Source organism: Crocodylus siamensis, chromosome 1 (genome assembly GCF_052110815.1).
Source record: "Crocodylus siamensis isolate JL-2025a chromosome 1, ASM5211081v1, whole genome shotgun sequence".
Lineage (NCBI taxonomy): Eukaryota > Metazoa > Chordata > Crocodylia > Crocodylidae > Crocodylus > Crocodylus siamensis.
Window position 1 is genome coordinate 9,147,933 of NC_143395.1, and position 27,951 is coordinate 9,175,883.

Below are 27,951 nucleotides of genomic sequence, written 5' to 3' on the forward strand. Positions count from 1 at the left end.
AAGCAGATAGCAGTCTCTTTCTGTAAAAGATGCTACTATTTTTCATCTTTTTTTTGCAGAAGCCAAAGAAACCACCACCTCCTGTTAAAGGCCCAGGTAATATAAAAGCTGTGTCATTATAAAAGTACAAACTTAAAGCATAAAACCCAGTATGATGGACTATTGTAGAAGTTTCTCACAGACATGGAAAACTGGGAAATAATGTGTTTGCACACTTTTTTTTAAAAAGGAGTGTATTCTAATTTTACTGCACCTACATAAACATGGGTGATGGATACTGTGCATTCAGAATGTTGTGCTGTTTAAAAAAGGTTTTTATTGGCATGAGTTTTTGAATCTACTTTCCAAACTAAAATATAGCTTTGCATTTATGACTAATACAACCACTTTAAATGAACAGTAACTAATAACACATTCCATATCCTACTGTTTCTCTTGTTCAGCTCACAGTTGACTAAACCTCATTCCTATCCTAATTTAGAAATATTGTAATACTTACCTACATTTTTCTGATTTTAAATAAATGCCTATAGACTTAACTGAGTTTCTTGGATGGAAACGATCATATATATACAGATAATTGTATATTTTTAGAGAATGACTAAGATAATTATACCTGTTTATAAAAATGTCTCTTGGGTTTGTTTGTTTTTTCCAGCTCCAAAGCCTGACCTTCCAACTGGAGAGAGAAAATTCATTTCTCATAGGTCTGAAGAAAAAGGTAAGACTAGTTTTCTTTGTTGCAAAATTAAACTGAAGTTGTTTAAATAAATGATATAATATTTAGTTTCCCCTGTGTTTTCTCTGAACCTTGGATATGTCTAAGACATTTTTTAAGCTTGGGAATATGAGTATCTGTAACAATTTTTTATAGTTGCAGTATCCACTTGGTTCAATGCAATTTTATAAAAAGTATGAATTATGTAATTATGAACTGTAATATTGGTATATTTTAAATAAACTTCATGAAAATTTCAGGTAATCTTACACAGAATGTTTCAATCAAAAATGTGAATGGATTCGTACCATTTCTTCTGCAACTATACAAATGGTACTCTTACAACAATGTTCTGGCATTATTAATTTGTAGAGGGGCTATTATGAATTCTAGACTTCTAGAAATAAAGTTTTACTATTTATGAATGTCTAATCAATTCAGTCCCCTCTCCCTTTTAAACTCTGACCAAATTTAATTTGCATTTAACTACTGAAAATTGTGTTCACTTATTAACTTGACATTTCAAACAATATTTAATAGTCCAAACCAAATGTAATATGCTTGTAAAAGGCTTAGCTTTGCACACATAAATAAGGAAAGAACAGCTCATAGTTAAGTTGCTTACCATGATGGATAGAAATGGCAAAGTCTCAGGTTCCTTTAAATCTACTTCCTGAAAGTAGCTTGAAAGAAGAAATGCTAATAGCATAACAGCCTGACCATCTTTATAATAATAATCTTTTTGGACAAATAATAAAACATGGCTTTTGAATGTAGTCAGGAAACGATTTTGAAGTGCATGTGTAGAAGGAAGCATGCTTTGTTTTCTTTCTGTCTTGCATTGTTTTTATAATATACTTTAACAAATATATTCTTGAGTATTCCACATGTGTTAAAGTTAGCCATCTTGCTTCTGGCTATTATTGTATTTATTTATTTGATTTTTTTGTTTTATGCTGTTCTCCCCAAAAAGGCTCAGAGTGGCTTACAGTAAAAACAGGTAAAATAATAAAACATTAAAACAGTACCCCAAAGAATACCTGAAACTTAACTGACTTCCTAAAAGCCTGCCTAAATGAAAGTCTTTCAAAAGTGTTATTACAGAACAAATTAATTTTCTTTCTGGAAGATGAGTCTTTGCCTAAATTGAAGCAAGAAGAGAGACTAGGGCTGAATTTGATCCTTTGCCTGTTTAAAGAAAACATGAATCAATATGTGATATCATTTTAGGTTGAATCTGTTAATAGCTATAATATTAATTTTAACATTTATTGTCCAGTAGTTACAGAGGAATATTCCAGGAAACAAATTAAACTGACCATCTTTAAAATTTTGGGGAACTTTAAATCCTGCTTTTTAAAAATAAAGCAGAGAGCCATACCTTTGATGAATAACGAATGAAATAGGTAAAATTCTGTGCCTATATTTAGCCAGAGGTTAGTATAAATCATCATAATGGTCGCCTTTTGGCTTTTAAAAGCCTGTTTATTTCAATAGAAATAGTATTTTGTTACTGAAAAAAATGTAAGTACTACACGTCACTTACTGTGGAATGTTAAATTGTCATGAAATAAACTCTATTATTGGGCTAATGCGGGTATTGAACTGTAACCTATATTATCGAAAGAACACAAGAGACCCAAGACAACCTAATTGAATGGGAATAGATTAACAGAGACTAAAAGCACCACTGCTTCAGTGAAATGGGGAAATGAGTCCCCATTGCCTGACTTTTTGTGCCCAAAAGTTTGTAAAGAACTTTACAACTTTAATAAGTCTAATAAAAGATATCGCATCTACCCAAAGAACCTTCCCTACTTGTGAAATGGCACTTAGTGACATTATTTGTCTATGGTAATTTTTTGCTCTATGTAAATGTCATCAGTATTCCTTTCCATTATGTAGCAGTTATTTTTAGCCAGCTTTTATTTTTTTTTCATTTTGTATTAAGAATGCCAAAATGACCATAAGAGCACAGACTGCTGTCCTACAACATCGTCTGAATCCTGTGTTGAGGTGGCCTGTAATAAAGAAAATCAATATGAAGTATTAAAGCTATTTGATGAGAGAGAGTATATATCAAATTTGATTGTAAAAAAAAATCAGATAATCATGTTAACCGAGAATTATCACCTAACTACTTTGAACACTTTGTTTTTAGTTGCCCTTATATAAAAATTATAACATAAGAAATTATTATTGTTTAGCACCACCATGTGGCTAAACAGTTTACTGTCCTATTATATCAATATTACCACTCAGTATGAAAAAAGCAGTGATGGAGACGAGATGCTAGCAAACTGTATCTTTCCACGAGTCTTTGGAAATAAAACTAAGTAGGATTTGTAGTGAATTCCCTCTTTGGAGACCTTACTTAGGTTCCTCATGGTCTTTAATGTGTTTATCTTTACTGTGTTTATCTTCATAATGCTGTCGTAGACGTAGCATTGTCATCTGCTTTCTCCAGATAGAGAACTGAGCTCAGGGAGTCAGTAAATTGTCTAGGCTGATGCAGAAAATCTCTGAATTGAACCACTGTTTCCTGTGCCCGAGGCAAATGCCCCAACTCCTGGAACGCCTTTCCTGAAATGTGCTATGTAGGGCTTGATTCTGTAACTAGTTGCATACAAACCAAAAAAAAAAAACATTTTATTGTTCTGCGAAGCCTCTCTGTTAGGGTATTCAGAACCCAGTTTTAATTCTGTCTATCTGTGGCCTTCAATAAATCACTTAAATTATGTGTATGCCACTTTGCCATGCTCTTGAGCACGCTGCAGAATAGTGTGCGCCATACCTGGAAATGAGGCAGAGCTTGGAGTGCACTGTCTGCTGTTGTATGCCAGAGGGGTTGTCCTTGGCATGGTGTCACCACTTCATATGCCCATTTGGTGTATGCAGACCTGAAGCACACGGGCAGTGGAAGTTTAGTTGTCCTTTTAAGTTTCACACATATGTTTGTATCCAACTAGTGCCGTGTGTGTGAGAGAGAGAGAGAATTTAGGGTCCTTATTCCAAAAAACTTAAGCCTAAATTCAAACAGAAGCCATCTTCCAGAGTTTACTTCTGCTGTACTTTGCTGACGACATGAAAAAATACAGATAGGCATAAGGGCAGAAATGAGGAATAATTGGATAGAGTAGGTGCTAGAGGTAAAAAGGATACTCTCCTTTCCACGTGGCACTGCATCTGCTGTCATCTGCAATGCAGTAATTTATTTTGTACGGAGTTTCGTACTGTTGATCCACATTAGTTGCTTTTGACCCACTATTACCAAAAATGTTGATGAAGACATTTCTTTAATGCTTCAGAGATGCAGTGTAAAGTCTTCTGAATGTCTCCTGCTGCTCGCAAGGAGCCATTTGTGATGAAATGCTAGTCAAAATTAGAGATTACTGTAAATGTCTGTTAAACATTATCCTGATGCCTTATTTTGTCAGATGACAAAGCAGCTGTGGAACAGAAGCCTTCTAAGCCAGTAGCTCCCCAAGTACCACCCAAGAAACCTATTCCTCCTGGCAAATCTAATAACTTACTGAGAGCAGGGATTTTACATCCGAAACGACCAGATAAACCAGTGTTGCCACCTGCTGTGTCCAAGTCAGTATCTTTTCCTTTATTTTTAAGCACATGTAGTGAATAGATTTAATTGACTTTATCTTCTTTCTCTATTGTTAGAAAGGGTGAAATTAGAAAGATAAATATAATTGAAAGTCCATTATGACAATTTTTACCAAAAGGTTATGAGGGATTGGGAGCTTTAAAACTTACCTCCGAATAACTTTCAAGCGCAGAAAGAATTTAAAGGTGCTATTCAATGCCCTTTTCTCGTGTTGCACTGCAGCGTTGTTTTGCGATGTACCCTTTTTCCCACCCCTTGGGCAGAGGGTTTCAGTTAGTTTATACAGAGTGCTTTGGCCCAGAGTATCAAAGAGAAGTAAACATATTAAGATACAAGTAGTTATGTTGATATGGGCAAACAAACTAGTTGCCACAAGCCAAACTAGGGCATGAACTTTACAGCATGTCATTTGGTCTGTGATAACTGCACCTATGAGGCTCTTGCTCTCACAGCAAATGTGTCATAGGTTATTGTTCAATGGAAGTGGTACAACGCATTTGACAGTTACCATAGAGTAAGATTGTACCCCTGGATAGTTATTGCAGAATAGCTAACATACTGTAAAATCACACCCTACATTGTCTTGTGGCAGCTTGTTCATACCTTTTCATATGTATCCGAGTCTGAAAAGCAATCTGAAAAAAGTGTTGAAACTAGGTTTTCAAAAAATAGAGTATTCTACTGAAAATTGTCCCTTTTTGCTTGTAATCCTCAACATGGTTTTATTATGTTATGTTGTGTTTGGACTGGACCTCTTTTTCTCATTACAGACCTAATGGGGATGTGGTTTCCCTTCGACCGAAGTCTGACATTGAGCCAGTACTGAAGCCAAAGTTAGATTCTGAACAATTGCCGCTTAGACCAAAATCAGTAGAGGTAGATTCAGTTGCAATAAAGAGCTATAAAGAACCAGGTAAGATTAAAAAAAAAAATGAACACACTACTAGAGAGTGTTTCCAACTCATCCTCTTCTTTTTAGATTGGGATACCCCTCTAAGTATCAGAATAAATTATTAAGAGAATATATATCATGCATGTAATTTCTCTCGTACAAATATTATGCTTATATTGTCTAGCCTTTTCAATTAAAAAACTTTTCATCACCAAGCTAACAACACTGCGGTACTTATTTAAACGAGATTAATTTTTTCCTTACTTGTTTATCATCTGCTCACTTCCTGCTTTGCATCTAAAATAACTACTTATATAGGTTAATTAAAATGATATTTACATGTTTTTTACTTAATATCCTTAGTATTCACTACTGATATTCCAGGATCTCGTTGACACCTTTTGTAGCTTGATGCTTTATAGCAATTGAAAATTTGGGGACATAGGTTACATTGTGAATTTGAATATTTTATAGTCATGAAAAAGAGCTGTATCTTGTTAAGTACACCTTCTTTATCCTAACCTGACTTGCTTGTAGTTCGCCCGCTCTTCAGTGAAAAGTTTTACCACTGACTAAAGCGAAGCACATTTTGGGCAGACACCATGCAAACTTCCCATGTAGTTGCTGTACTAATATTTCCTCAATAAACATGCCTGATCCCACCCTGTTTGTGCATTGTTTTCAGAGGTTGCCAGTTTTACCAAATTGAGTGATAGCCCCTTTATCTTTTGGGCAGGTATACATTTCTCATTTAATTGGAGAATATTACATTTTTCTTTTATGTGCGATTTACATCACTTTTTAATACTGGCCCCTGGGTGTAAAACTAATGCATGACACCCTGGGCCACTGCATCTGAAACATGGCTTTTCAACACCCTTTCCTCCCCTTCCATCAGAATTCAAAACTCATATCACGCTTTGAGAGAGGCTTGTGTAGATGTCATTCATTGTACCAGATGCTCTCATGGAAACTGTGCGCCTGAAACAATACTAAGAGTATGCATCAGGAAAACAAAGATCACAGGAACAAAATTAGAGACACACAATCACATGTAGGAGAACACTTTATCACAGAAGAGTTGCTCACTTTCTGACCCTGCTGTCTTGCATGCTCAAAGGAATTTTACAAAACACCTTCCAAACATGAGCCTGGGAGCAAAAATTCATAAACTTGGCTGGACTAAAACCCAGGGACTTAACACTGATACTGATTTAGTGGCATATAATCTACCTGACTCCAGGAAATCTTTCATTACACTGCAAGTAATAACTCTTTCTGTTTCGAAAGGTCTTAGACGTCCTCTAATCAAGCTGTCATTTCTTCTATAATTTGCCTGTCTGCTGCCCCTGGGAACTCCTCTTCTGCAGTTTCACAGGCCTGCAAACTTTTTAATCTTTCACTATGCCTGCTTCTGCCTCCGACCTGAAGAGGAATGCTTGCAGTTGATCCAGTAAAAGAGATCATCCACTGAAATCCTTGCCTCTGGCGTATTTCCTGGACCCTTACAGCTACATCATTTAATGTATTAAGCTTTCTTATTGGCAAAGCCTGTTCTGTACAAAAAAGCCTGAGAACATATCAGGATTTGTATCTTAGAATCCAGCAGGGCTCAATGCAGGTATTGCATATCTTTTGCAAAAAGTAGGAACCTCCCCCTACCAGTGATAAAGTGCTTTCATTTTTTTTCTGCCTGTATAGTCAGATAATAAACTTCAGGTAGATTGTAATATGTCATGAAGTATCGATTATCAGTGTTCAGTCTTTATTCAATATATGAATGTTTGTTCCTTGCCTTTTTGAAGATGTTCTAAAAATTTCCCTTAACCACAAAGATGGTGAGGCCAGAAAGCGTGTAGCTGTTCTTTGAAAAGTGTTCTCATACACGTGATTGTGTGTCTGTCTCTTTAATTTTGTTCCTTTGATCATTCATTCTGGTGTGTAGTTTTAGTCTAATTTCACCAACATTGTTTCGATGAGGGCACAGGGCAGGGCACTGGATAGTGATTGGCAGACAGCAGCTATTACGTTAGAAGAAAGATTTGTGGGAGAGGTTGATAATGTCAGGATATGCTTTTTTTTTGTTAATCTTTTATGACCCATGTGGTTCCTCTGAGCTTTAAGAAGGTAGTGATACATAGTTGCCCTTGGACTCTCCTGACTCATTCATGTTCAACTTCAGTTCATTACTCATATTAGCAGGTTTTTCAGCTCCTTGTTCAGACTGAGGAGGTGTTGGTCGTAGTGACCCCCTCATTCCTAAGATACTGAATTCATCTTCTGTTTCCTGGAGGGTGCAGTTTGTCATCTTCCTGCATGTATGATATTGATTGTGGCAAGGATAAGATCTGGCAGGCTGAGATACTGTCCGGAAGATAGGCGATTTGTTTAAGGAGGAGATGGCAGACTGTTAGCCTCTGGTGGTGTGTAGACCTTGCATCTCTTGAGCTTTCTATTTGGGGTCCTGTTCTACTGTTCCCTTCTGCTAGATCATCACATGGCAAGAGGTGTTCTGCTCAAAAGTCACACTACGTGTCACCCCTTTTCCTGCCAGTTGACAAGGGGCAGTGCAATCTCTGGAGGTGGGTTTGGGCAAGCAGTGTAGGCCCCACTTACCCAAACTGGCCCCCGGAGATCCTAGGAGTGGAGCTTCCTCTGCCCACTCAGACCTGCCTCTGGGATCTCCAGCCCGACTTTCCCTGCTTATCCAGATAGTCCCAAGAGATGCAAGGGTGGAACTACGTGTGCAGGTCCCCACGGGGAGGCACGGGGCACTGGGGATTCTCTGGGTCCTGTGCCTCCTTGCCAGAACCATTGTGGGCTTCCCCTGCTTCAGGAGACCCTCTCCTGGAAGTTGTGGATGAGCCTCTAAGTGAGGAGCAGTGATTTCCCCACTTGTAAAGAGGTGCCTCAGGATTCCCTGGAGTCCTTCCCTAAGTGGGGAGAGCCAGGAAGGTAGTCTAGGGGTTTGAGGAGTCCTCAAGCGCTCAGAGCAGTTATCCAGGGTGGCTGGAGAGTACAGTCAGCAGCTCAGACTGCCCATACTTTTCTGCTACAGAGCTCATAGAAGTGGAAATGATCATACTGTCATGCTACAGAAGCTGCAGTAAAGTGGCAGAATCTATTACTACTTTTTAAATCTATTGCTACTGGCACCAGCGTTACAGAATTTGCATTGACTGTCTGGTGGATTCTAGGTAGATTTCAGGGTATTGATTATGACCTGCAAAAGCCAAATGGCGTCATATTTGCCTAAAACGCAATTACAATTTATTCCCAATCCTGAGACAAATCGGAAATAACCCCAGTTTGCTGACTTTTACGATATTTTGCCGAAGCCTGTTTAGGGGGGGAAAAGGATTTATGCATTTTTGTATTTGAGTTAGTTTTATTTAAGCTAAAGTGGGAAAACTCCAGCTTTGTAGAGTGAAGGGAGGGAGCTTTTGATACTGCTTATTTTATCCCTAATACTTTGAATTCTCTTTCAAGATTACCTGTAGGATGGAGGTGAAATTATTAATGGGGAGGAGCGGGGTTAATTGCCTATCTTGAAAAAGAGTAGCATAAAAAGAAAAATTAAAAAGATTTTGCCTGGAGTTGGCAATCACCAGCAATCTTTCTTGGAAAAAAAAACTTACGGGAGTAGTACGGCATCAACCTATGAACTTAGATTCAGTCCGCCAATTATCTCTTGGTTGGCTTGGCCTGTACTGTGGTAATAGCAGGATCAGGACTTCAAACTGTAACAGAATATGCACTGGTCATTTTAAGGAAAGCAGCTAAGCTTTAGATGCATATAGGCATGGTTAACTCGACATCTGGCATAGTCCCCTAAAGACTCTCTAGATGTGCTAGTCATGTTAAAACTAGAGGCACCTCCCTCCCCACACACACACACCCATTCTTCTACTTTCCATCTATGGAATCATTTTCTGTGGAAATACTTCCATATTCTAAACTCCCTGAGCAACCTTAAAAATTGCTTTCTTTAAAAAATAATTGACCTAACACAAAATGATTGTCCTCCTCTAAAATGTGTGGTTTTTTGCCTTTCTAGTTTAAAAAGCAAACAAAAAGCAAAAAAGAAAACTTGCAAAGATGAATTTTTGCCTAATCTAATATAATAGGTTTGGCCTCATATTGACTTTACGTTTGGCTTTACAGATGGAGGGGTAGGCCATTAAATATTTTTCAAACTTTTTGTAAAATTTTCCTAATAGTTTTCTTTAAGTGTATTGGGGGGGCAGTAAACTGGGATGTAAAAGCTTTTATTTGTGCTTGCTTGTAATAACTTGCGTAACTCATTTGTGGCTTTAATGCAATCATTCCATAATGGTAATAATTATAAATCATATGATTGGAGAGTGCGTGTATGTGTGTACTTCTACAGGAATGGAAAGTACTCCTTTAAAACCACAAACACTGAGGCTTTACAGCTGCAAACATTTTCAGTTACCTGTGTCAGACTCTGGTGATTAATAAATGTCATGAGTCCTGGTAAATGCAAAGTACAGCACAGCAAAGCTGTAAGGCCATAGTTACAATGTACTGATGTCAGATGTCGTGTCGCACAATCCAGAGAAAAACAACTTGCTGGGTGGCTTCTCTGAAGCAAATGCACAAAAAATGAAGTTTTACCAAAATAATTAATACTTTTGTACAGTCTCGCTGCTTTGCAGTTATTTTGTGAGTCCCAGCCTTATTTCTGACAGTTTAGGATTTCAGAATAAAATTGATTTATATTTGATCTGATTTGTTTCAGAGATACTGATCTTAGTGGTAGCTCTGAATGTTCAGCACTTGTGAAGATGAAGTTAGACCATTTCCAAAGCAATGATTGTTCCCTATCGCTTGTTGAAGATTTATTTCAAAATCGCAATAGATGATACCTGTCTTGGGTAGAGTAAAAAATATAATGGATTGCAAATAAGCAATGATTCTGTTTGAATCCAAGAAACCCATTTAACATAGGCAATGCTATTATGCTGAACATTGAAAGCAGTTCTGTTCCTTCTACAAATGTTTCTTTTTCCTGCTTTGTAAAAAATTTTTTTTGTTCAGAATCTTTTTTCTAGACATTCCTCTCCTTGACTTTTCTTTCCAGATTTTGTTTCCTATCCTGTTTGCCATGTTTCCCTTCTTACGTGTCAGGAAATTACCCTACCCTACTCCATTTTGGTAAGATAACATTCTATAAGGAAATCCATACGCTGAATGCCATACCAATATATGCATGTAGCCTTTTCTTCTAAGCAGCACACAGTTAATTTTTCCTTTGCAATTGTGTATACTAAAGGGTTTTTTTTGTTTTGTTTTGTTTTTTACTTTCATGTTACAATGCCTTTCTTGTTTGTTTTGAATGAAGATTTTCCTTGGGTAGTAAGAAACAATTTAGCTTCAAATGTATTTTAAAAAAACAAACAAAAATGGGATTTTCGTGAAGAGAGCAAATATTTTTAATCATTTCAGCCTACCAGTTGAGGCACCAGACATACCTTTTTGCAACAGATTACAGTTTAACATTGTGTTGAATGGGTTTACACATGAATATACACAGATTATTTGATTCTCAAATTTGTTATGCACACTGGGAATTTTTTTTCAGATTTTTTATTATTTGGTATATTAAATCTTGGACAAAATCTTCATAAGTTGCCTAATTGGCTTCTTGTTTAAATTGTTTTTTTGTTTAAAAAGTGGTTCGTTTACCCTTAAAATAATCTAGTTTCGTTTATAAGTATGTTAAATATAATATTCTATTTAAGGGGATTCCCCATACTAAATTGTAGGCATAAACTTATTTTGACGTAGTAAAAATCTCAATATTCTGGAGTTGTTAATGTATGCTCTTTACTTTTTTTTGATCCATTATGTTTATTCTCAGTAGGCCAAGAGAAAAGAAGGCTGTGTATATTTCTGTTAAGAACATAAATGTTCAGTTTATCTTTTCGTGGTGGTGTCATTGAGATGTAGCTAGTGTTTTGAGCTGCTGAACCCTAGTAACTGTGGCAGCTCGAGTTACTACTACTTCATTCATGCCTCCTGCTTTTCTTACACTGGGCTCTGGTTCTTCAGACCAACGGAGATGGTATGTTAAGCCCAACCGGGATGCTTTTGGAAGTTTACTAGCAGAACTCACCATATACAGTGTGTTTCAACCTGCTCCTGGTCCCAGTACAATGCTCAGATCCAAATTTAGATTGCAGTAGAAATCTACTGGGTTGCTTTGTCCATTCAACGCTAACTGATCCGTCTGATCCCTCTTCAACGCTGCCAAAACCTTCATCCATTTTTGAGTCCGCCATCCTGAAGATTACATGATAATTGGAGCACTTTTTGGCACAGTGTAGCCTTCTCTTCGGTAGACAGTCTCAAAAGCCAACAGTGACTGTAAAAGGGATTTTGATAAATAAACTATTAATGACTGAAACCAACCCCAGTGTAGTTCATGTGAAATTCCCAGTGATTTTAGTGGGGTCTAGATTTCACGTGTTCATAGATAGGATTAGATTGAAAGGTGTATGTATGGGGTGGAGAACTAAAACCACTAAACACCTTGTATCAAGTAACTGCACTCTCCTCCCTGTACAAAACTAACAAGAAAAAAAGGTCACAAGAATGAACCAATGAAGTGAGTGCCCTATTATTTTTATTGTGATAGCAGTGTGTTGGCTCAGAGCACTTTGCTCAGGTGTAACAGCTGCTGTCCTAAAGCGTTGACAACTCTTAAAGCAAAAGATCAGTTCTTAGCATTATTTCACTGCTTCCATGATGTACCACGAGTACTTCCTTACATTCACGCCTCCCTCCCAGGCTCCCCCTCTCTTCCCCCCACCCCCAGCTCTTCTGAAACCTCTGCATATGGACCCTTCTGCTAGCGACACAGCTGACTGCTTTGGGGATGTTTGTGCCACCTGAGCAGTCCGCTGACAAATAAACCCTATCCACTCACATATATCCAGGCCCCCAATTTAGGCTTGGGGTGCTTTGGAGCTACTCCTGCACATGTGCACATGCTCCATTACCATGATTATAGCCTCTCCTGGGGTGTGTGCTCAAGCCTGTCCCTAAGCTCTCTTTACTCCCTGATTTACAGACCTGGATGCAAACGAGGCTTATTTCTTGGTGGCATACCCAGACTCATTCAGGAACCCATCTAGCCAGGCCCTTGCAAAACATATGCTGACTTGCTGCACAGCATGTAGGGCTTGCGCTGCTTATTAAGCTCAACACAGGGACATCTACCTGAGAGAGGAAGAATATGTAAATAATACTTCTGTTTTCCTTTTGTTCCTCGTTACAATAATACATAACTAACTAGTTTTATTTTTTTAACCTAAGTTTCTGCTCTGAGATTAGAGAAACCACTAGGAATATGCTCCCTTAATAACTATTGTACTTGGATGACTATAGTAAAATAAATCCCCTTTTTTCTTTCACAGTCATCCTGTCCCCCCTCGAGCTTTGCTCTGTGAATCAGCCACATTGCTATTCTGTTTTCACCATTCTTTTAATCCTCTCCACGTAACCTCTCTTCCATGTTTTTTTCCCCTTCATTTGCCAACAGAAATTAATGTTTACAAAAGTGATAGATGCTTGCAATTCTCATTGTAGAATTATCAGATAGCAGAACTAATGGTAATAAATGCATTGACTTTCTAAGGAAATTAGTTCTTGCCTGGCTAAACTATAAAAATTTAGGTTTTTTTAAAAAATGGAATAGGTGTGTCTATGCATCTTTCATAATACATTACATGTAGTACTCTAGATCTTTATAGTGATGATTTCTGTATTTTTTTATAAGCATATAAACTTCACCGCAGTATAGTTAGGTTGGTAATTATTGTGAACTATTTTACACATGGGGGATTTTAAGGCACTGAAGCTATTAATCTGTAATCACCCAGCCGGTAAATTTAGTTTTAATTATTTCCACTCATTACCACTCTTAAGGTGTCTTGTTCCGACTAACTGGCTTTGTCCTAATGAGTTTATGTAGAATTAACACTTATTTCAAGGGACAAAGTAGAAGGGGCAAAAGAGAAGAGAAAAATTTTTGCTCAGATGTTGCTTATGTAGAGGCATAAGCATAAGGAGACTTTTCAGAAATGACCAGAAATTTCAAGTAGTTGAATATGAAAGTAAATAAAATCTTTTAGTATCGACTTCATGGAAATTGGCTGTTTGTAGGTAAGTTGTTGTGTATGAAGAGCCTGCTTAAATTGTAGATGAGAACCAAAAGGATCCATTTTCCCCCACCTGTTATTGAAGCAAATTTAACTTGAGTGTGTGCATCTACCACTACCTTTATTGGTTTTCTTAAGACTCTTAGTGGTGACTTACTTAATCATGCAGCATTGGCTCTTCTGTTTAGAGACTTCAAAAAATTGTGATTCACATACTCAGTTTAGAACGTATTGAGATTAGAAAATTCACTCTCCATAAAATAATTAATTAAGCAAACCTGAAGCTGCATAACTAAACATTACGTATTCCAAATTTCCTTCAGAAGCATTTTGAGAGATTTAACTGTTTTTTTTCCTGTGCACTCAGGTCAGAAGTCTGTCAGGCAGTTTTACCACTCCAACCACTAGTCTGTTGGGAATATGGACTGAATTCCTTTACCAGCCATTATATTAGCTAATGGGATAAAATTCTCTCAAGTTTCTTGTGTAAAAATTCTTTCAGACTGATTTTAAAAGTCTGCAAGAGTTGTTTCTTACATTGCCTGAGCATGAGCATAGTACATTTGAAAGTCTTTTTGAATTAGAATTATTCCAATAAGTTGTTTCCTATTTGATTTTTAAAAGAAAATGTTTATACTTCCTGAGTGTGTGCATTTAATAGGGGTCCCTTTTCGTATCCTTTTCTAGATCTCATAAGCTTTGATGATGTAATAGCTACCTCAAATAATCTATCGCACCCTACTGCAAGCAGACCGAAGATGCCTGGCAAGAGGCTCCCTACTCGTTTCAATGGCTGTAATTCTGTGAGTGCATCGACTGTGTCCTTTTGAAGATAAATTGAGGGCCGATAATTTCCAGGGAACAGAATTGCATTGGGCAGTGCCATACAAATAAAGCATTTACTCACAGAAATGAGAAACTACCTATTGTGCCAATATACATGCAGAATATTGACAAGGAAGTAATGCTTTATGAGTGTTGCTTTAGAAATTTCTCGTTATCTGGTTTATGCATTGCAATTCCAATAGTGTCTGTAGTGCAGAAGAACATGGACTCTCCCCCAAAGAACTTACAGTTTAATGTAAATCAAAGCTGTCCAGTGTCTGAGCAACCAGGGGTCACACAACATGAGTTTACTGGCATCCCTCCACCAAGCTGCTCCATATAGCAGGCCTCCCCCCCTACCTTTGCTGTACTGCATTGCACCGATACCCTGGGCACCCTAAGCTGTGGACTCTGCCCCATGGGCCATGCTCCACTGCCCTGTCCCCAAGGGGCAGGGCTGAAAGCTGAAGTCAGAAGAGAGAAGGGGAACCTGGAGACCCTGGCAGCAGCAGCTGTAAGGTGGGGGAATGGGGCCTAGATAGGAGCCCACACTGCGGGATGTGGGTGAGCCTGGTATCAATTATCCATTCAGATGCACAGCTTATCAATGGTCAGAGTGAGATCAAGATGGAGTGAAAACTTGGTCACAGAGTATTTTGTTTTCCGTTTATTTTTGTGCAGTTCCATCAGCTACCTTGCAGGAAAGCCTTTGATCTGCTGCTTTTCTTTTAAACACATTTGTACTTGGTGTCGGTTTCTGCAGTGCCTAGTGGAAAACTTTACTGACTACTATTTAAAAAAAAAATTGGTAGAGGTGGGAGATAGGAGGTTAACAATAATCTAGAAATTAAATGAAGGTCATCACTTGTATTATCAAATGTTGTAATTTTTTTTTTGTTCTGCAAGCACCTTTATTTCATATGTATACTTTATTTACCAGACAAGTCAAAATGTGAATACAGAAAAGGTTGTGAAGGTTCATAAGGAGGAGGAAGAAAGTGCCAAGGCTAAGCCATCTGAAATGAAAAAGGTATGAAGTGAAAATGTTTAGAAAGACATGCCAGTCTGTTAGTGCTGCCATTCAGTTTAGGTGCACACTGGGGTATTAATGCAGTCATTCAGGTTGTAGATATTTCCCTTCAGGCACAAGTGCCCAGTGTAAGTTTAGGTACAAAACTGCATTGATGGACACTGATATGTTTTACCTTTGGCATGAAGCAGTACTTCCAGTTGCTAGATAGATAGTAACCTGAATGTCTGCTCTGCCACCTGAAATCGCAGCTGTAGAAAAGCAGGGCTGAACAGTAAAGCTATGTGGAGGGGAAACCTCTCTGGAAACTTGCTTAGTACAGTGTTGACAGAGTTCCCTTCCACAGTCACTCTTTACAATTTAAATTTAAAAAGCCAGAGCGAGTTTTCTAAGTAGTTGGAAAATACTCTTGATGCCAAAAAGCACAATGGCAGAAGGACTAGACTGGAAGGAAGGGCTGTGTGTTAACTAGAGAACCAACAAAAAGAAATCTTAGTATTGTGCTAGTGTCTGAGCCCAGTGCATCGAGACACCCTTTCACAAGGTACTGTATGAACACACAGCACAATGATGGTCCTTGTCCCAAAGAACGTACCGCATAAGGGAATCCCTGTATTGTGAGGCAGCTCTAATTGCATAATTCCTCAAGTGGCTGGCATGCTTGGATCAGGGTGCCTTGTGATGCAGGAAGAGTGGGTGTGACATCACAGCCTCTCACTGGTCTCTCTACCCAGCCTGTTGCTCTGAACTTATCCTTCTACCAAAGAAAGGCCTTGGGTTGGTTTTGTTCTTCTTCCTCCTTAGAGCTCTGGCTAGTGGGCCGGCAAACGCATAGAAAAGGAACCTGTGCCCGGTTCAGAGGCTAGTTTTTATTGCGACTCCTTTCTGGAAGATACCCCCTTAGTATGGAAGTATTGTTCCTCTAATTATCAGGTCTTCCCTCTGGTGGAAGCTGACACCTTCAGGGAACCCTGTTTCTTCTGACTTAGTGTCATTGATAGTTGTTACACATGCTCCCCACTTGACATGAGGAGCATGTGCATGACCTTTAAGGGAAAGGTCTTGGGTCTTATGAGGAGGCTACATGTCCGTGTCCCAGGGACATAGGACTAGAAGGGGCCTCCTGGTCCAGTCTCCTGCATTTGCAGAGAACTTTACCCAGCCCTCCTCCTCCCTCCGTCTCCCCCCACATCACTAGTCAAACTCTCACACAGTTGGACTTGGGTGATTTACATAGCCCAATTCCTTGACCACAGAGAATAGCCTATGTCATGCTCAGGGATCCTGGTTTTCTCTGATTTAAAAAAAAAAGCCACCCATTTTTAGTTTAAAAAAAAAAAAAAAAAAAGAGGTAACCCCAAATCCACATTTTTCCACGATTAAAATAAAACACACTATATATAGGTGTATATATTAGTGGTGTTTCATTTAAATCATGGAAAAAAGTGGATTTGGGGTTACTTTTTTAACAAAAAATTGGGGATTTTTTTAAATCTGAGAAAACCAGGATCCCATGCTGTAAGTGCAAGCACTGGCCTGGGCCCTATCACAGGAAGGACGGGGAAGCAGCTGCAGAAGATCTTTTCTATAGAGGATTTTGTGTGGGGGTGGTCTCCAGATCACACTGGAATTCCAGCACCTGGTGGGGCTGGCCAACGAGGTGTTCTTTAATTTGGTGCACAGACAGTCTTGTAAAATGGAAGGCTCTTTCTCTTGCACCAATTTAAAGAGTGAAATACTTGAATTATGCACGTGTAGTGTGTACTACAATAGCTGGGGTTTTGATGTGGACATTTGCTTACAGGTTTTTATAGCAAAAAAACTTGGGTGGAAAATAGTTTGTGGGGAAAAAATACAGTTTGTTGTCACTTAACAACATTTAATGTATTCATGTACGCTTCTTACTGATTTCTTTCAGCCATCTGTGTTGACTTCAGCACCTCCATCTTCATCTCCAAGACCAAACTCTTTCATACTCAATTCTGCTGCTGCAGAAATCAAAGTTAAAGGAGAAACTGATGATGGGAAAAATTCTGTGGAAGAACTCAGGGCTCAGATTAGTGAGTTGATGAGTATCATAGAAGCACTGAAAAAAGAACATGGGTAAATATACTTTAACCTTCAGTTTCATATCATCTTTTTCTTCTAACTACTATGTTTTACAGAAGTTCTCTTTTCTAGCCTCTCCTAGACTAGTGTCATGATGCATTTTGCTTTTGAAATTAACCCAGCAGGGTTTTATAACAACTGCATACCGTTTTTTTTGCTGAAAAACAAGCACTGTTTCAGTTGTGTTCCAGCTCTTTTCCCTTTTGTACTTTTCTATTTCTTTTTTTGTTCTTTGTTGGAAGCATTACATAAGTGGTTAAATATGTAATGTTTGCTTGAGAAAAAGCTTAAGAGTTTTTGCAAAGGTGTAGGGTCAGAATCCAGCACAGTATATGGCAAGTTATGTTTGTGGTTGAGAAGCCCATTGGGCAAAGCCTAACGTCAGTGGGATGATACTCAAATGCCAAGGAGAACTTAATGATAATGCAGCACTGTAGAGTTTCAGTTGGCTCTCAATATCCTCCATCTTCCACCTCCCTTGGTCTAAATCATGTCAGGACCAGAATGTGCTCAGAAGGGAGCAACCTCTTGCCTGTGGCACATGAGGGACCCAGTGCTAATTCATTCTGAGATGACTTGATTCTGGGTCAGCATTTCACCTTTTAAACAGATGACCTAGAGAGACAGTGTATTCTCCATCATTGGAAGTTTTTTGTTTTTTTTAAGAGCAGCTTAGACCAACGCTTGTCTAGTGTGGTTTTGACAGGGAAGCCTTCAGTAGGACATTGGACTAGATGACCTCTTGAGGTCACTTCCAACCCTACATTTCTATGATTCTGTGAAGACTGACCAAAAGGCACGTCCTCCCCAATTTTTAGTTGCATAACACTGACCGGTTGTTGTTTTTTTTTGACCATGTGCTTGATATGTGCTGCTGAGTAAAGTGATTTATACAGTGAACTGGAAATTTGTGGAAACTGAAGCATTCTAATGTTCATTCCTTTCCTTTGGAAGGCAAAGTAATTTGTATCTGTATAAAAGACTGTATTATAATCAAGGTACAAGGAGCTGCTGTGTTCTCATTCAAATAATTTCAAACATATGTTTTATTATAGCAGTGTGTACACCCAGTTGCTTGGAGCCCAAGACTTTAGTTAGCCATTCTTTTGGGGTACAGCATGTTGCTTTGTCCTTGTACTTCCAGCTATAGGCATAGAGAGGCATGGCTCCCCCATTTCCTTCTCATTACCTGTGGGAAGTGTGCTTCTCCATATCAGCAGTAGCTCTTTCTTTTTATTTCCATGTAGCTATCATACTCCACAACTTTAAATAACTAAATAGCTGTTAGCTCTATTTGGGGAGGGGGCTATGTGCATATACAGATAGCTTTATACAGTTATCACTGTATTCAGTTCTGAACACTAAGATAATTGTATGTTTTCAGTCATGTATTTGAAATGTTTGTGTTAAATTTATAGGAAAGAACTGGAAAAACTAAAACAAGATTTGGAGGAAGAGAAGGTGATGCGAAGTAACTTGGAGGTAACTATTGGAATGTGCATGCTGTCCCCTGACACTAACTGAATGGCTTGACAGTACTGCTTGACCTCTTCTCTAGAGGTTTTCTTATTAGTACAAGCCTGAGTGCTTGCCCAATTAAAGCAGCATTTTTTCTTATTCTTGACTTTTTTTCTTTCTTTGCATGAAAGATTTTGTAGTAAGGATTTACAGCTAGAAAAACACGAACCTTTAAATGTAAAGTTAGAGAGAAACCACAGAGTACCAATCTGGGGGAAGAGTTCTATAATAGCCTACTAGATTCTGAACATGCTCTCTCGGAGCTTCTTATACAGGCAGCTCCCAAATAGTAGAACTAACATTTCATGAAACGCCTTTTAATCACATGGAGATGGGAACCCAGGTACTCTAAACAGCTGAAAAGTTTTGTCCCCATGTGCTTCTAGAGTAAAATGTCAACTTTTATCAATCTGGTAAAAAAAAAAAAGAGGGAAGATGACTTTTATGAAAATGTTGGCACTTTTCCTGATTTTCCGCTGCCCCCTCCATCCCCCCATGTTCATAACAATATTTTAATGAGCTATAAATGAGTATTTCAGTATAACTCAAATAACACCGAGGTCTAGTAACATATCTGAACTCAAGTCTTGCTTCCTTCCCCGGTTTCTCTTTCATGCTTTGAGGAAAAACTGGCAGGGGTTTTACAGGGAGAAACTCTTTGAGTTTGTCACCTCTGAGTCCTACATGGTGAAATAACTGATATGTGTTCATTGTAAATATTTATATGTGGTCTTTCGTGATCTCATTTTTGGTAGGTACAGAAAGGATGATAGAGGAAAATAGCCTTCAAGTTAGCAAAAATTGCCTTTTTGCAAATTCAGAGAATGTTTCCCAAATGTCACTGTTTAGAATATAGCCCGGCTGTTGGACTTCCGCTGAAATCAGTGATGTTACTGCAGATTTGCACTGTTGTAACTCAAAAGAGACTATTTTTCAATATCCTTTAAAAGAAAGTTATAAGGCACACTTGGCAGGAAGGGGGTGTGCATGATCTGTTTTAGGAGACAAATCCGAGATGCAACACACTAGCCAATGTAGCCTGTGCAGGAGTCTGCCGTTAAGCAACTAAGTCCAGCGAACAAACATGTTCAGCAGGGCACATTACTTGGAGCTGTTTAGTCAAGAAAATGTTACAGTACAAATAAAGTAGATCATATTAAATGAATTTTGAAAGCCTTGGCTACTTAGGGGAGAGGCAGAGACCAGCAGTTGAATAACAGACACACAACGTACACGTTTTTCCAGCTGTGCTCTTATTAAGTTGTTAAATGAATCCGTGTTAATGGGTAATTACAAAGAAAGATTTACAAGGAAAGAGTTTTAAAGAAAATGGATGGATAGATTCAGATTTCATTTTAATTGAAGATACTGCTACTGAATTACAAATTATTTCTTTACTCATAATTTCTTTCTTTCTTTATAGGTTGAAATAGAAAAGCTGAAGAAAGTGGTGATGTCTACATGAGCTGGCATAGACTCGCAGTCCATTACTTGCTAGGAATTCAAGTCAAAATACAAAAAGAACTGTTTTTTTTACTTAAATAATGCTGGTTTTAGAGAAGAAAAAGAGTAAAAAGGAATATAGTCTTGTATTCAGAGACAGAAGAAAAGAAAATGACTAATGATGTAATTTTTTTTATTTTTATTTTTTGCCAATATCGAAGAGGCCTTATTTCTTACTGTGCTGGAATCGCAGACCTATATTTTCTGGTTTGCTTGAAAATACTACTGAATCTGTATAAAAAGGAGAGGGAGTTCTTAATAGATTTTTATTGAATACTTGTAGTGTAATTTTTAAAGAGATCTATACTATAAATAGGGTGATTATATCTTTACAAGTAATCTGTAAAATAGTCTATTGGGAGGGATGGAGTAGCCTTATAGTAATTGTAGTCACTACTTTTTCCCCTACACACAAAAGGGAATATATGATATTTGTATATTATTTTTTAATTTTTAGCATTCTTACCCAGGGTTACTCTGTTGTGCCTGTCTTCAGTGAGTATTAATAATATGCCATTTTACAATTTGGGTGATAAAATAGGAATTTGTTGCAATGAAGCAAATGGATCACCTATGCATAGTAGTTACAACAATCAAATTATTTTCTTAGCAAACACTTTGTCACTTGCACTATAGGATTCATAAAAGGGATTTATGATTGAATCATGGGACTCTGCTAAAACAGATAATTTCTGAAACCATAACACACACAAAATCTAGAAGCCAGGCTAAAATCCATCCTTAACTCAACCTCTTGTGCCTAGATATTGCAGCACGTACAACAGCACATGCAAAATCAGCCTTAAGTTTGAATTGCTTGGCTTTTGGGTATTGAAGTCATCACAGTCTCTAGTGCGTTTTTTAAATAGTAATAGTAGTATTGAGAGATTTTTATAAATTTCCTTAAGATGTAATGCGACTTTCACAGTCTCAGGCGGCCTGTCTCATGCACGTGAACACATAACTTCATACAGTCTTTACAGTGGGTGGTATTTGCCTGGGAGTGATGCTAGATAAACTCTCTGGACTCTTATACAAATGAGTGTTATTCTTGCCATAAACAACATATTAAAGAAATGTGTATTTTCACATGACTGGTTGAAGCACCTCCTTTTCACCTCGCTGTCCTAACTCCGACGCAATATCTTTTATGTATTTCCCCATAGAGAAAAAAGGCTCAAAACCCATGAGTCGCATGATGCTTTCACCCCAGGAGGAATTAGTCTCAGAATGGTCAGCGTTGGAAAATAATTCCCTGCTCTTTCTCCCCACATCTCATGCTGTCCACATCTGGTATAGAGCTACACTATTCCAATCTTTTTAAATAGGAAGGTTAATTAAACGCTTTGCTTTAGTTAAGCATCTGCCTCATCTGTTATTGATGTAGCAGAATTAAGATGGCAAAAGCATGCCCCGTAGTTTGATAAGTTCATCAGAAAGTAGTCATGATTTGTAAGAGAACATTTAGATTTCTACTCCCAGAAATATGCATAGGCATAGTAGTAATATTATACATCACTTCAGCAAGAAAACAAGAGCATAATAACTTGTGAAAACACTTTTCCATAATTGACTCGCAGTAAGTGGCAAATATCTAAGAGTCAGTTGAGTGATGTTAGACCATAGTTGTTGATTTATTTGTCATGAAATCTAATAGCATATAATATATATACAGGTATTAGGCTGTATTTCCAAGATGCATTACTAATTAGCTGATTCATTATTAATTCTTGATTGTCTAGATACATCACAAATGAAGACTTGAGCCAGATCTTTATATCCAGGAATATGCAGCTGTAGTGCTTCTATCAGACACTAAGCTTTTTTAGAACTCTTTTACCTCTTTAAGTCTGATGATGCAAAAGAAGAAATGAACATAATACAGTAGAGTATCCTCTATTTTATGAGCTCTTTACTGTGATCAGAGCATAAAATGAATCTTGTGATAAATTGCTCTATGATAATTTTGTCTGCATTTAAGCTTGTAGCAGACAAGCAGAACAAGACAATCAGTTAAATCAGATATGAAAGCTGTTAATTATTTAATGGCCTCTTTTTTTTTTTTTTTTTTTGCTGTAGCAATAAATGACCAAGTGCAATGACTGATTTAATAAAAATCATCTTTTAAAAGCTGCTGCTATGAGTGTTTGTAGCCATAAAGAAGTTGCCCTAATATGTGTCTGTCTTTTCAATGGTTAGTATTGTGTACCACACCAGATGTGGTAGGTGATAAAGTACAAATTCCTTAAAGCATTATGCTTCACCGACTTGTTTACAGGTGCTGTAAAATGATGCATGTTATCAAAACTCCAGCAAATAAAGTCACTGTTGGAATACGTGTGCATTTTTGTGTGTTCAGGAAGGTTTGTGTTTGTCTGGAATTATTACAATACAAGCTTTGAAAAGAAACAATGCCTGAGGCAGTTCATTTGAAACTCCTTCCCCATATCTCAAAACAGGGAGCAAATGTTCAAACCATTATGAAATCGTTATAAATGTATACATTTTCTGCAAATGGTAATCACTGAAAAAGTACTGTAATCTCTGCTACACAATCAAATTCTTCTTATAGTTCCATACTACAATAAAAATACCAAGGAGGAGAACAAGATGAGGGTCTGTCATGATTGACGTGTGTATGGATTAAAATGTCCTGTGCAGTGTGTGTGAGAGACTACCTCTTGCATGCTGTTTTGGGGACTTTGTGCATTTGCATATTAAGGGAAGCACTCTACCTACAAAAGGATCCGTCTTAATAAGTTGAGACACCACACAGACCACTCAGTGAGGTCAGAGAATCACTCGCGTCTCTGCCATCACTTGCCTGAAGGTTGCCTTTAGTTTTCTTGCATTCTGGCAGTATTCACTTATCTTTAGCCATTTTTTTTTTTTTTTTTTCAATCCTTGAAGTTTAAAATAGTTTCCTGCTGTGGTCTGGTTTCTAGCTAAGGGAGGGGAAGTTCAGCCAAACACTAGATGGGAAATTTCTCATGTGAGTGCTCATCTCTGCATGCTTCACAGTGGGTTTTTGTCCTAGCAGTACCTGTATAGCTCTGCCTTTTCTTGTACTGTGTCAAGAACATAGAGGCATGCACTTCCCGCTCCGCCGTTCCTTTTGCCTGCCTTAGATCAAGACTCAGCTTCTGTTGTCTGACCTAGGCTTTCTTTGGCATACACCCATTTTCAGAACTTGACTTATTTTTTTTTCCTTTGTTTTCTTCATTACCTTTCTTAGAAGTTGCTTGCCCACCTGCTGTGGAATAAGATTATGAACAGACTCACTGTAACTGTAATTAAACTTCTTTCCTCTGAATTTAGGCAGTGATTTTAAAAAAAAAGTGGTTTGGGATGTATCCTTGTTTAACTGAGTTGTCTTCCCCTATTTAAGAATGAGGTTCAGCATGTCTTTGTGTATCTTTTGTGAACCCCAAAAATCACCTGCACTCGGGTGCTGGGGCTGTGAACAACAACACAAGAAATGTACACAGGGGTAGCGCGCGCACACACACACACACACACACACACACACACACACACACACACACACACACACACACACACACACACACACACACACACACACACACACCCCCCCCCCCCCCCCCCCCCCCCCCCCCCATTTCCACATATAGGGCTTATTGACTGAGGTGCTCTGTACTCAGGAATAGTAGTTTTCAATCACAGACTCATGATCTGGTCTGTGCTCCTCTACCCTTACAATTCCCTTGACTCCATGCAAAGCCTCTCACAGTTGGCCACCCTCATAGGGAAGCAGCACAGAGCCTTGGAGAAGTAGTTCAGCCTCTCGGCAGAGGTAGCCTACTCGCAGCTTTACACTGAGGCAGCTCTACAGCTTTCTGTGCTGAAGCAGCGTAGCAATATGAATATTAGTAAGGTCAGCCTCGCCATAGTTGTCCCTGTGGCCCTGCTGCAGACCAACTGCCCTAGGATACCATTTCTGGAGATTTCCAGACTTGAAATGTTTAGGCCAGGCTGCTGAATTCTGCAGTGTTGCTACCTCTAGATAACAAGAAGAGCACGCCAGTATACTGCAAACAGGCTGGAGACATTAGTCACCAGGTGTTTAGAGGCCTGCTGGTGCTGGGAAGAAATGCAGGAAAAGGTCTCCCATCTTCCTGTTTGAAGTGTGGCTTTAATTTAATGTGAATTTAATTACATTCTTGGATTCTAGTCCTATGGGGAATTTTTGGCAGAGCTAGGAGAAGACTTTGTCCAGCATCTCTTTACTTTTAGTAAGCTAGTATTTCAGTTAATGCTTTCCATTTAAATATGCATTTTATTTTTGTAGCTTAAACTTGTAATGCACGCATTTTTAAGGATGCAGACTGACTGCCCTCTTTTCTGGACTTCCTTGCAGTGTGAAGGGAACCTTTCATCTTTATTCATAGTGATATGCTGTATAACTGATCTTAGGGCCCCTGACCTTAGATCAGAGCTGTTGGAGGTTAATAGCTAAAAGCCAGAGGCCCTGCAGTTCCCAATATCCCTAGCCCCAGGACACTCACCAGGAATCCAGGCGGATCCAAATTTTTGGGATCTGGCTTTGGATTGGAAACTTTGCTGGGTTTCACATGGAATATTACAGGTTCAACAACCAGCATTTTCAAAGCTGGTTTGTTGGAAATCTTCTGTTCAGTTCCAATTGTAATATTTTTAAGCATTTCCCAGATACTCGTTCAAGATGTGAAAGTCTGCACCCCAGAAGCGCAAAGTCTAATAAAGCAAAGGGAAGGCAGCATATTAGGAGAGAGAATGGAAAGGGATTTTTTTTAATGCAAATATGCCAGAATCTGGGTTTGTTGGATTTCTGGTTTAAACGTTCCCGTTATAATAATGCTGCATGCCTCGGTTTCCCTGACTCCTGCACCTGGGGGAAGAAGGAGGTTAACCATTTGGAAGAAGAGCCTGCAGGGGTGCCCTGTTAAGGGCAATGTGCTGATTGCACGCAGAATGACCCAGCAGTGCAACAAGTGGACTCCAGGCCTAGCACTTGGAGACATCCTGTTGTTTCTGGTGCCACAGAGGGACTCAAAAGTGGAGGCTGTCTTGAAAAACAGAGATGCCCAGAGATGAGGGGGAGAGAGGCATGACTCCGTTTAATTTTTCTCTTCCTCAGCTGCACTGGTTGGCACGATGGAGAAATGAAGACAAGGCTTTGCCCATCCACTCGCTGACCGTCTGTTTAAGACAATCCCATGAAGTTAAAAGAACTTGTATTGCTTAATCTAAAATAAGACCGGGGAGGGGGATTTGCCTTCAGATACCTGAAGGGTGATTATAGAGAGTGAAGATTAGCCATCTTCTTGCAGCCTTACTTCCTCTGAGAAGCAGCAGCTGAGTGCTTCAGAGAAGACCGCTGCGACTGTTTTCCCTGGCAGTCTGCCTGCGAGTTATCCTGGCTTTTGGGTCCAAGGATACTGCCTATTGTATTGCAGTTGATCAAAGATTTCTGTTGGTTGAGAAGAGCTGCCTGCTTTCTTGTATATGCCTTTGGGTGTGCTCCGTCCCCTTAAAGAAAGAAAGTGTTGCCTTGAAACCCAAGCCACAGGGTAGGACTTTGGGGGCCAGGGTAATCGGGGAGGCTGGAGGCCAGAAAGCTTTGACTCAAGTCCAAGGTACCAGGGGCTCACCCTCTCTGCAAGCTACTCCAGGGCTGACTTCAGAGGCTGCTCTAAGAGACTGTAAGGTTGGGTCCCAACCCCCCGCTCCCCCCCACACTGTCCCCAACTTCAACTCTTTCTTTTGTAGGTTGTTCACATTTTATGGCTTATGCAATTTTCCCCAAATGATCTAGTTTTCAAGTATATAAATCTTTTGCGCTTATCTTTAACCAGTATGTTTAAGCTGCTCAATAAAATGTCTCCTTTATTAAAAAAAAAAAAAAGACTTTTTTAAGTTTTTTTTTTTTTAATTTTAAATTGCAGGTTTCCCTTGCTTTATGCTGTACATGCGTTCCTGGGAAATGGTGCATAACTCGAATTCGCATAAAGGGAACCCACTTTACAATGTAACAAATTGGGATATGTTCCAAGACCTCGACTGGACTGACCCATTTCTACCACTTTTGCAAGACAATTTGGGTGCTCACCAGCAGCAGACAGTAGACACAAGCCTGGGGCACTATCATAATGGGGATGGCAACTACTGAAACACGTGTCGCAGACAATGAGCAAGAAGCACAGATCCACGCAGGAGACTATTTTGGTGGGCATCACTCCCACAATGCACCGCACAAAGCAGTGACTGTGGGCTTCCACCACACCAATGGCATCAGAGTGGATTTACCTCACATAAAACAAATTTTTGGTATAAAAAGGGTCATCGCATAAGAGCAAATTCATAAATACAGAACCCACATGAAGTGTGGGAAACCTGTATTGCCTTTCATTTTTGCCATAATTGACCTCACATTGTTAAATGTTAATTAAAAATGAATAACAATTCTGCTAATGTGTTCAATAAGAAGGTAGGAAGTCCCCCCTCCCCCCTTGCTCCCCTTCAGGAAAAATTGGCTGTTTAAGACCCTTCAAAAAAAAAAAAAGGAATTTACATCTCACATTTTCATAATCTGCCTCATTCTTTTGCTCAATTGCAATAATCCCATTTTAGGGCAATTGTAACTAAAATGGTTGTTGCTTTCTAGGTTGCCTATAGGCAATAGCTAGGGGTTAGGCTGGTTAAGACACTCCTTTGGAAAGCAGGGGGATAAGGGTTTGAGCCCGCATAGGCTGAGGAGGACCTAGAGCCCATGTTTCCCATTTCCTGGGCTAGCTCTTTAACCAGGCTGGCCCATGAAAGTCAGACACTTCCACCACTGTTGAAAGTGGCCACGCAACTGCAGTCTGTGCAGAACTCGGTATTCCCAATGCCTCACCTGTTTAGAGTTTGCTTAATGGCTTGGATCCCTTTGGGTATTTGACAGGGGAGCAGCTAATCTGAGGATCCTAGCCAGACTTGGGTTAGTTTAATGCCAAGCTCCTCAACCTGGCCAAGATGACAGCAGTTCTGAACTTGTGCAGAAACGGATCTTGAAGCTCCTGGAAAACGTGCGTACCTATGAATCTGGGCATCCAAGAGTGCTGGCATGAGGCTTTAAGGCACCTTCATCCCTGGTGCAGTCTAGACTCCACTAAGTTTCATTTTAGCTGCATAAAGACCCAGGATCAGATTTATAAAAAGACAATTCTGGGTGAGCAGAAGGTTGTCAGGGTGTCACCCCTTTACCATCTATATGGACTACAATTTCTGCAAGGGCAGGTGCAAAGTGCAAGTCACCTAATCTCTTTGTGCCAAAGTTTCTGTCTCGAAGTAATGGAAGCATCTTGTTGCTCTCCTAGGAGCGCTGTAAATTGGGTGAAGTACTCTTGTGCCACTATGAAGATGAGTAGGGAGGAAGGCATTAACAACTTCATGATTTGATTTAGAAGCAAGTTCTTTGAGTTAAAGCCCAGAAGAGACCTGCACATGAACCTAGTCTAACCTTTTGTATGCTGCAAGGGGTAAAATGTCATCCAGTTCCTCTTCTATTGA

The 27,951-nt window shown here is 39.0% G+C and overlaps 1 protein-coding gene across 6 annotated transcripts in view; it reads left to right on the forward strand.

The window, feature by feature from the left end:
* CD2AP (CD2 associated protein) overlaps positions 1-22,736 on the forward strand; it is a 122,674-nt gene extending 99,938 nt beyond the window's left edge. For all 6 annotated transcript variants that reach the window (XM_090031316.1, XM_090031323.1, XM_090031326.1 and 3 more), the window contains 9 exons: positions 60-96; positions 659-721; positions 4,156-4,315; positions 5,108-5,250; positions 14,103-14,218; positions 15,181-15,270; positions 17,189-17,373; positions 18,798-18,861; positions 20,321-22,736. In XM_090031316.1, the coding sequence (XP_089887442.1) occupies positions 60-96; positions 659-721; positions 4,156-4,315; positions 5,108-5,250; positions 14,103-14,218; positions 15,181-15,270; positions 17,189-17,373; positions 18,798-18,861; positions 20,321-20,362 (900 nt within the window). In that variant the 3' untranslated portion in view covers positions 20,363-22,736. The remainder of the gene's footprint in view (positions 1-59; positions 97-658; positions 722-4,155; positions 4,316-5,107; positions 5,251-14,102; positions 14,219-15,180; positions 15,271-17,188; positions 17,374-18,797; positions 18,862-20,320) is intronic.
* Positions 22,737-27,951: the final 5,215 nt, after the last annotated feature.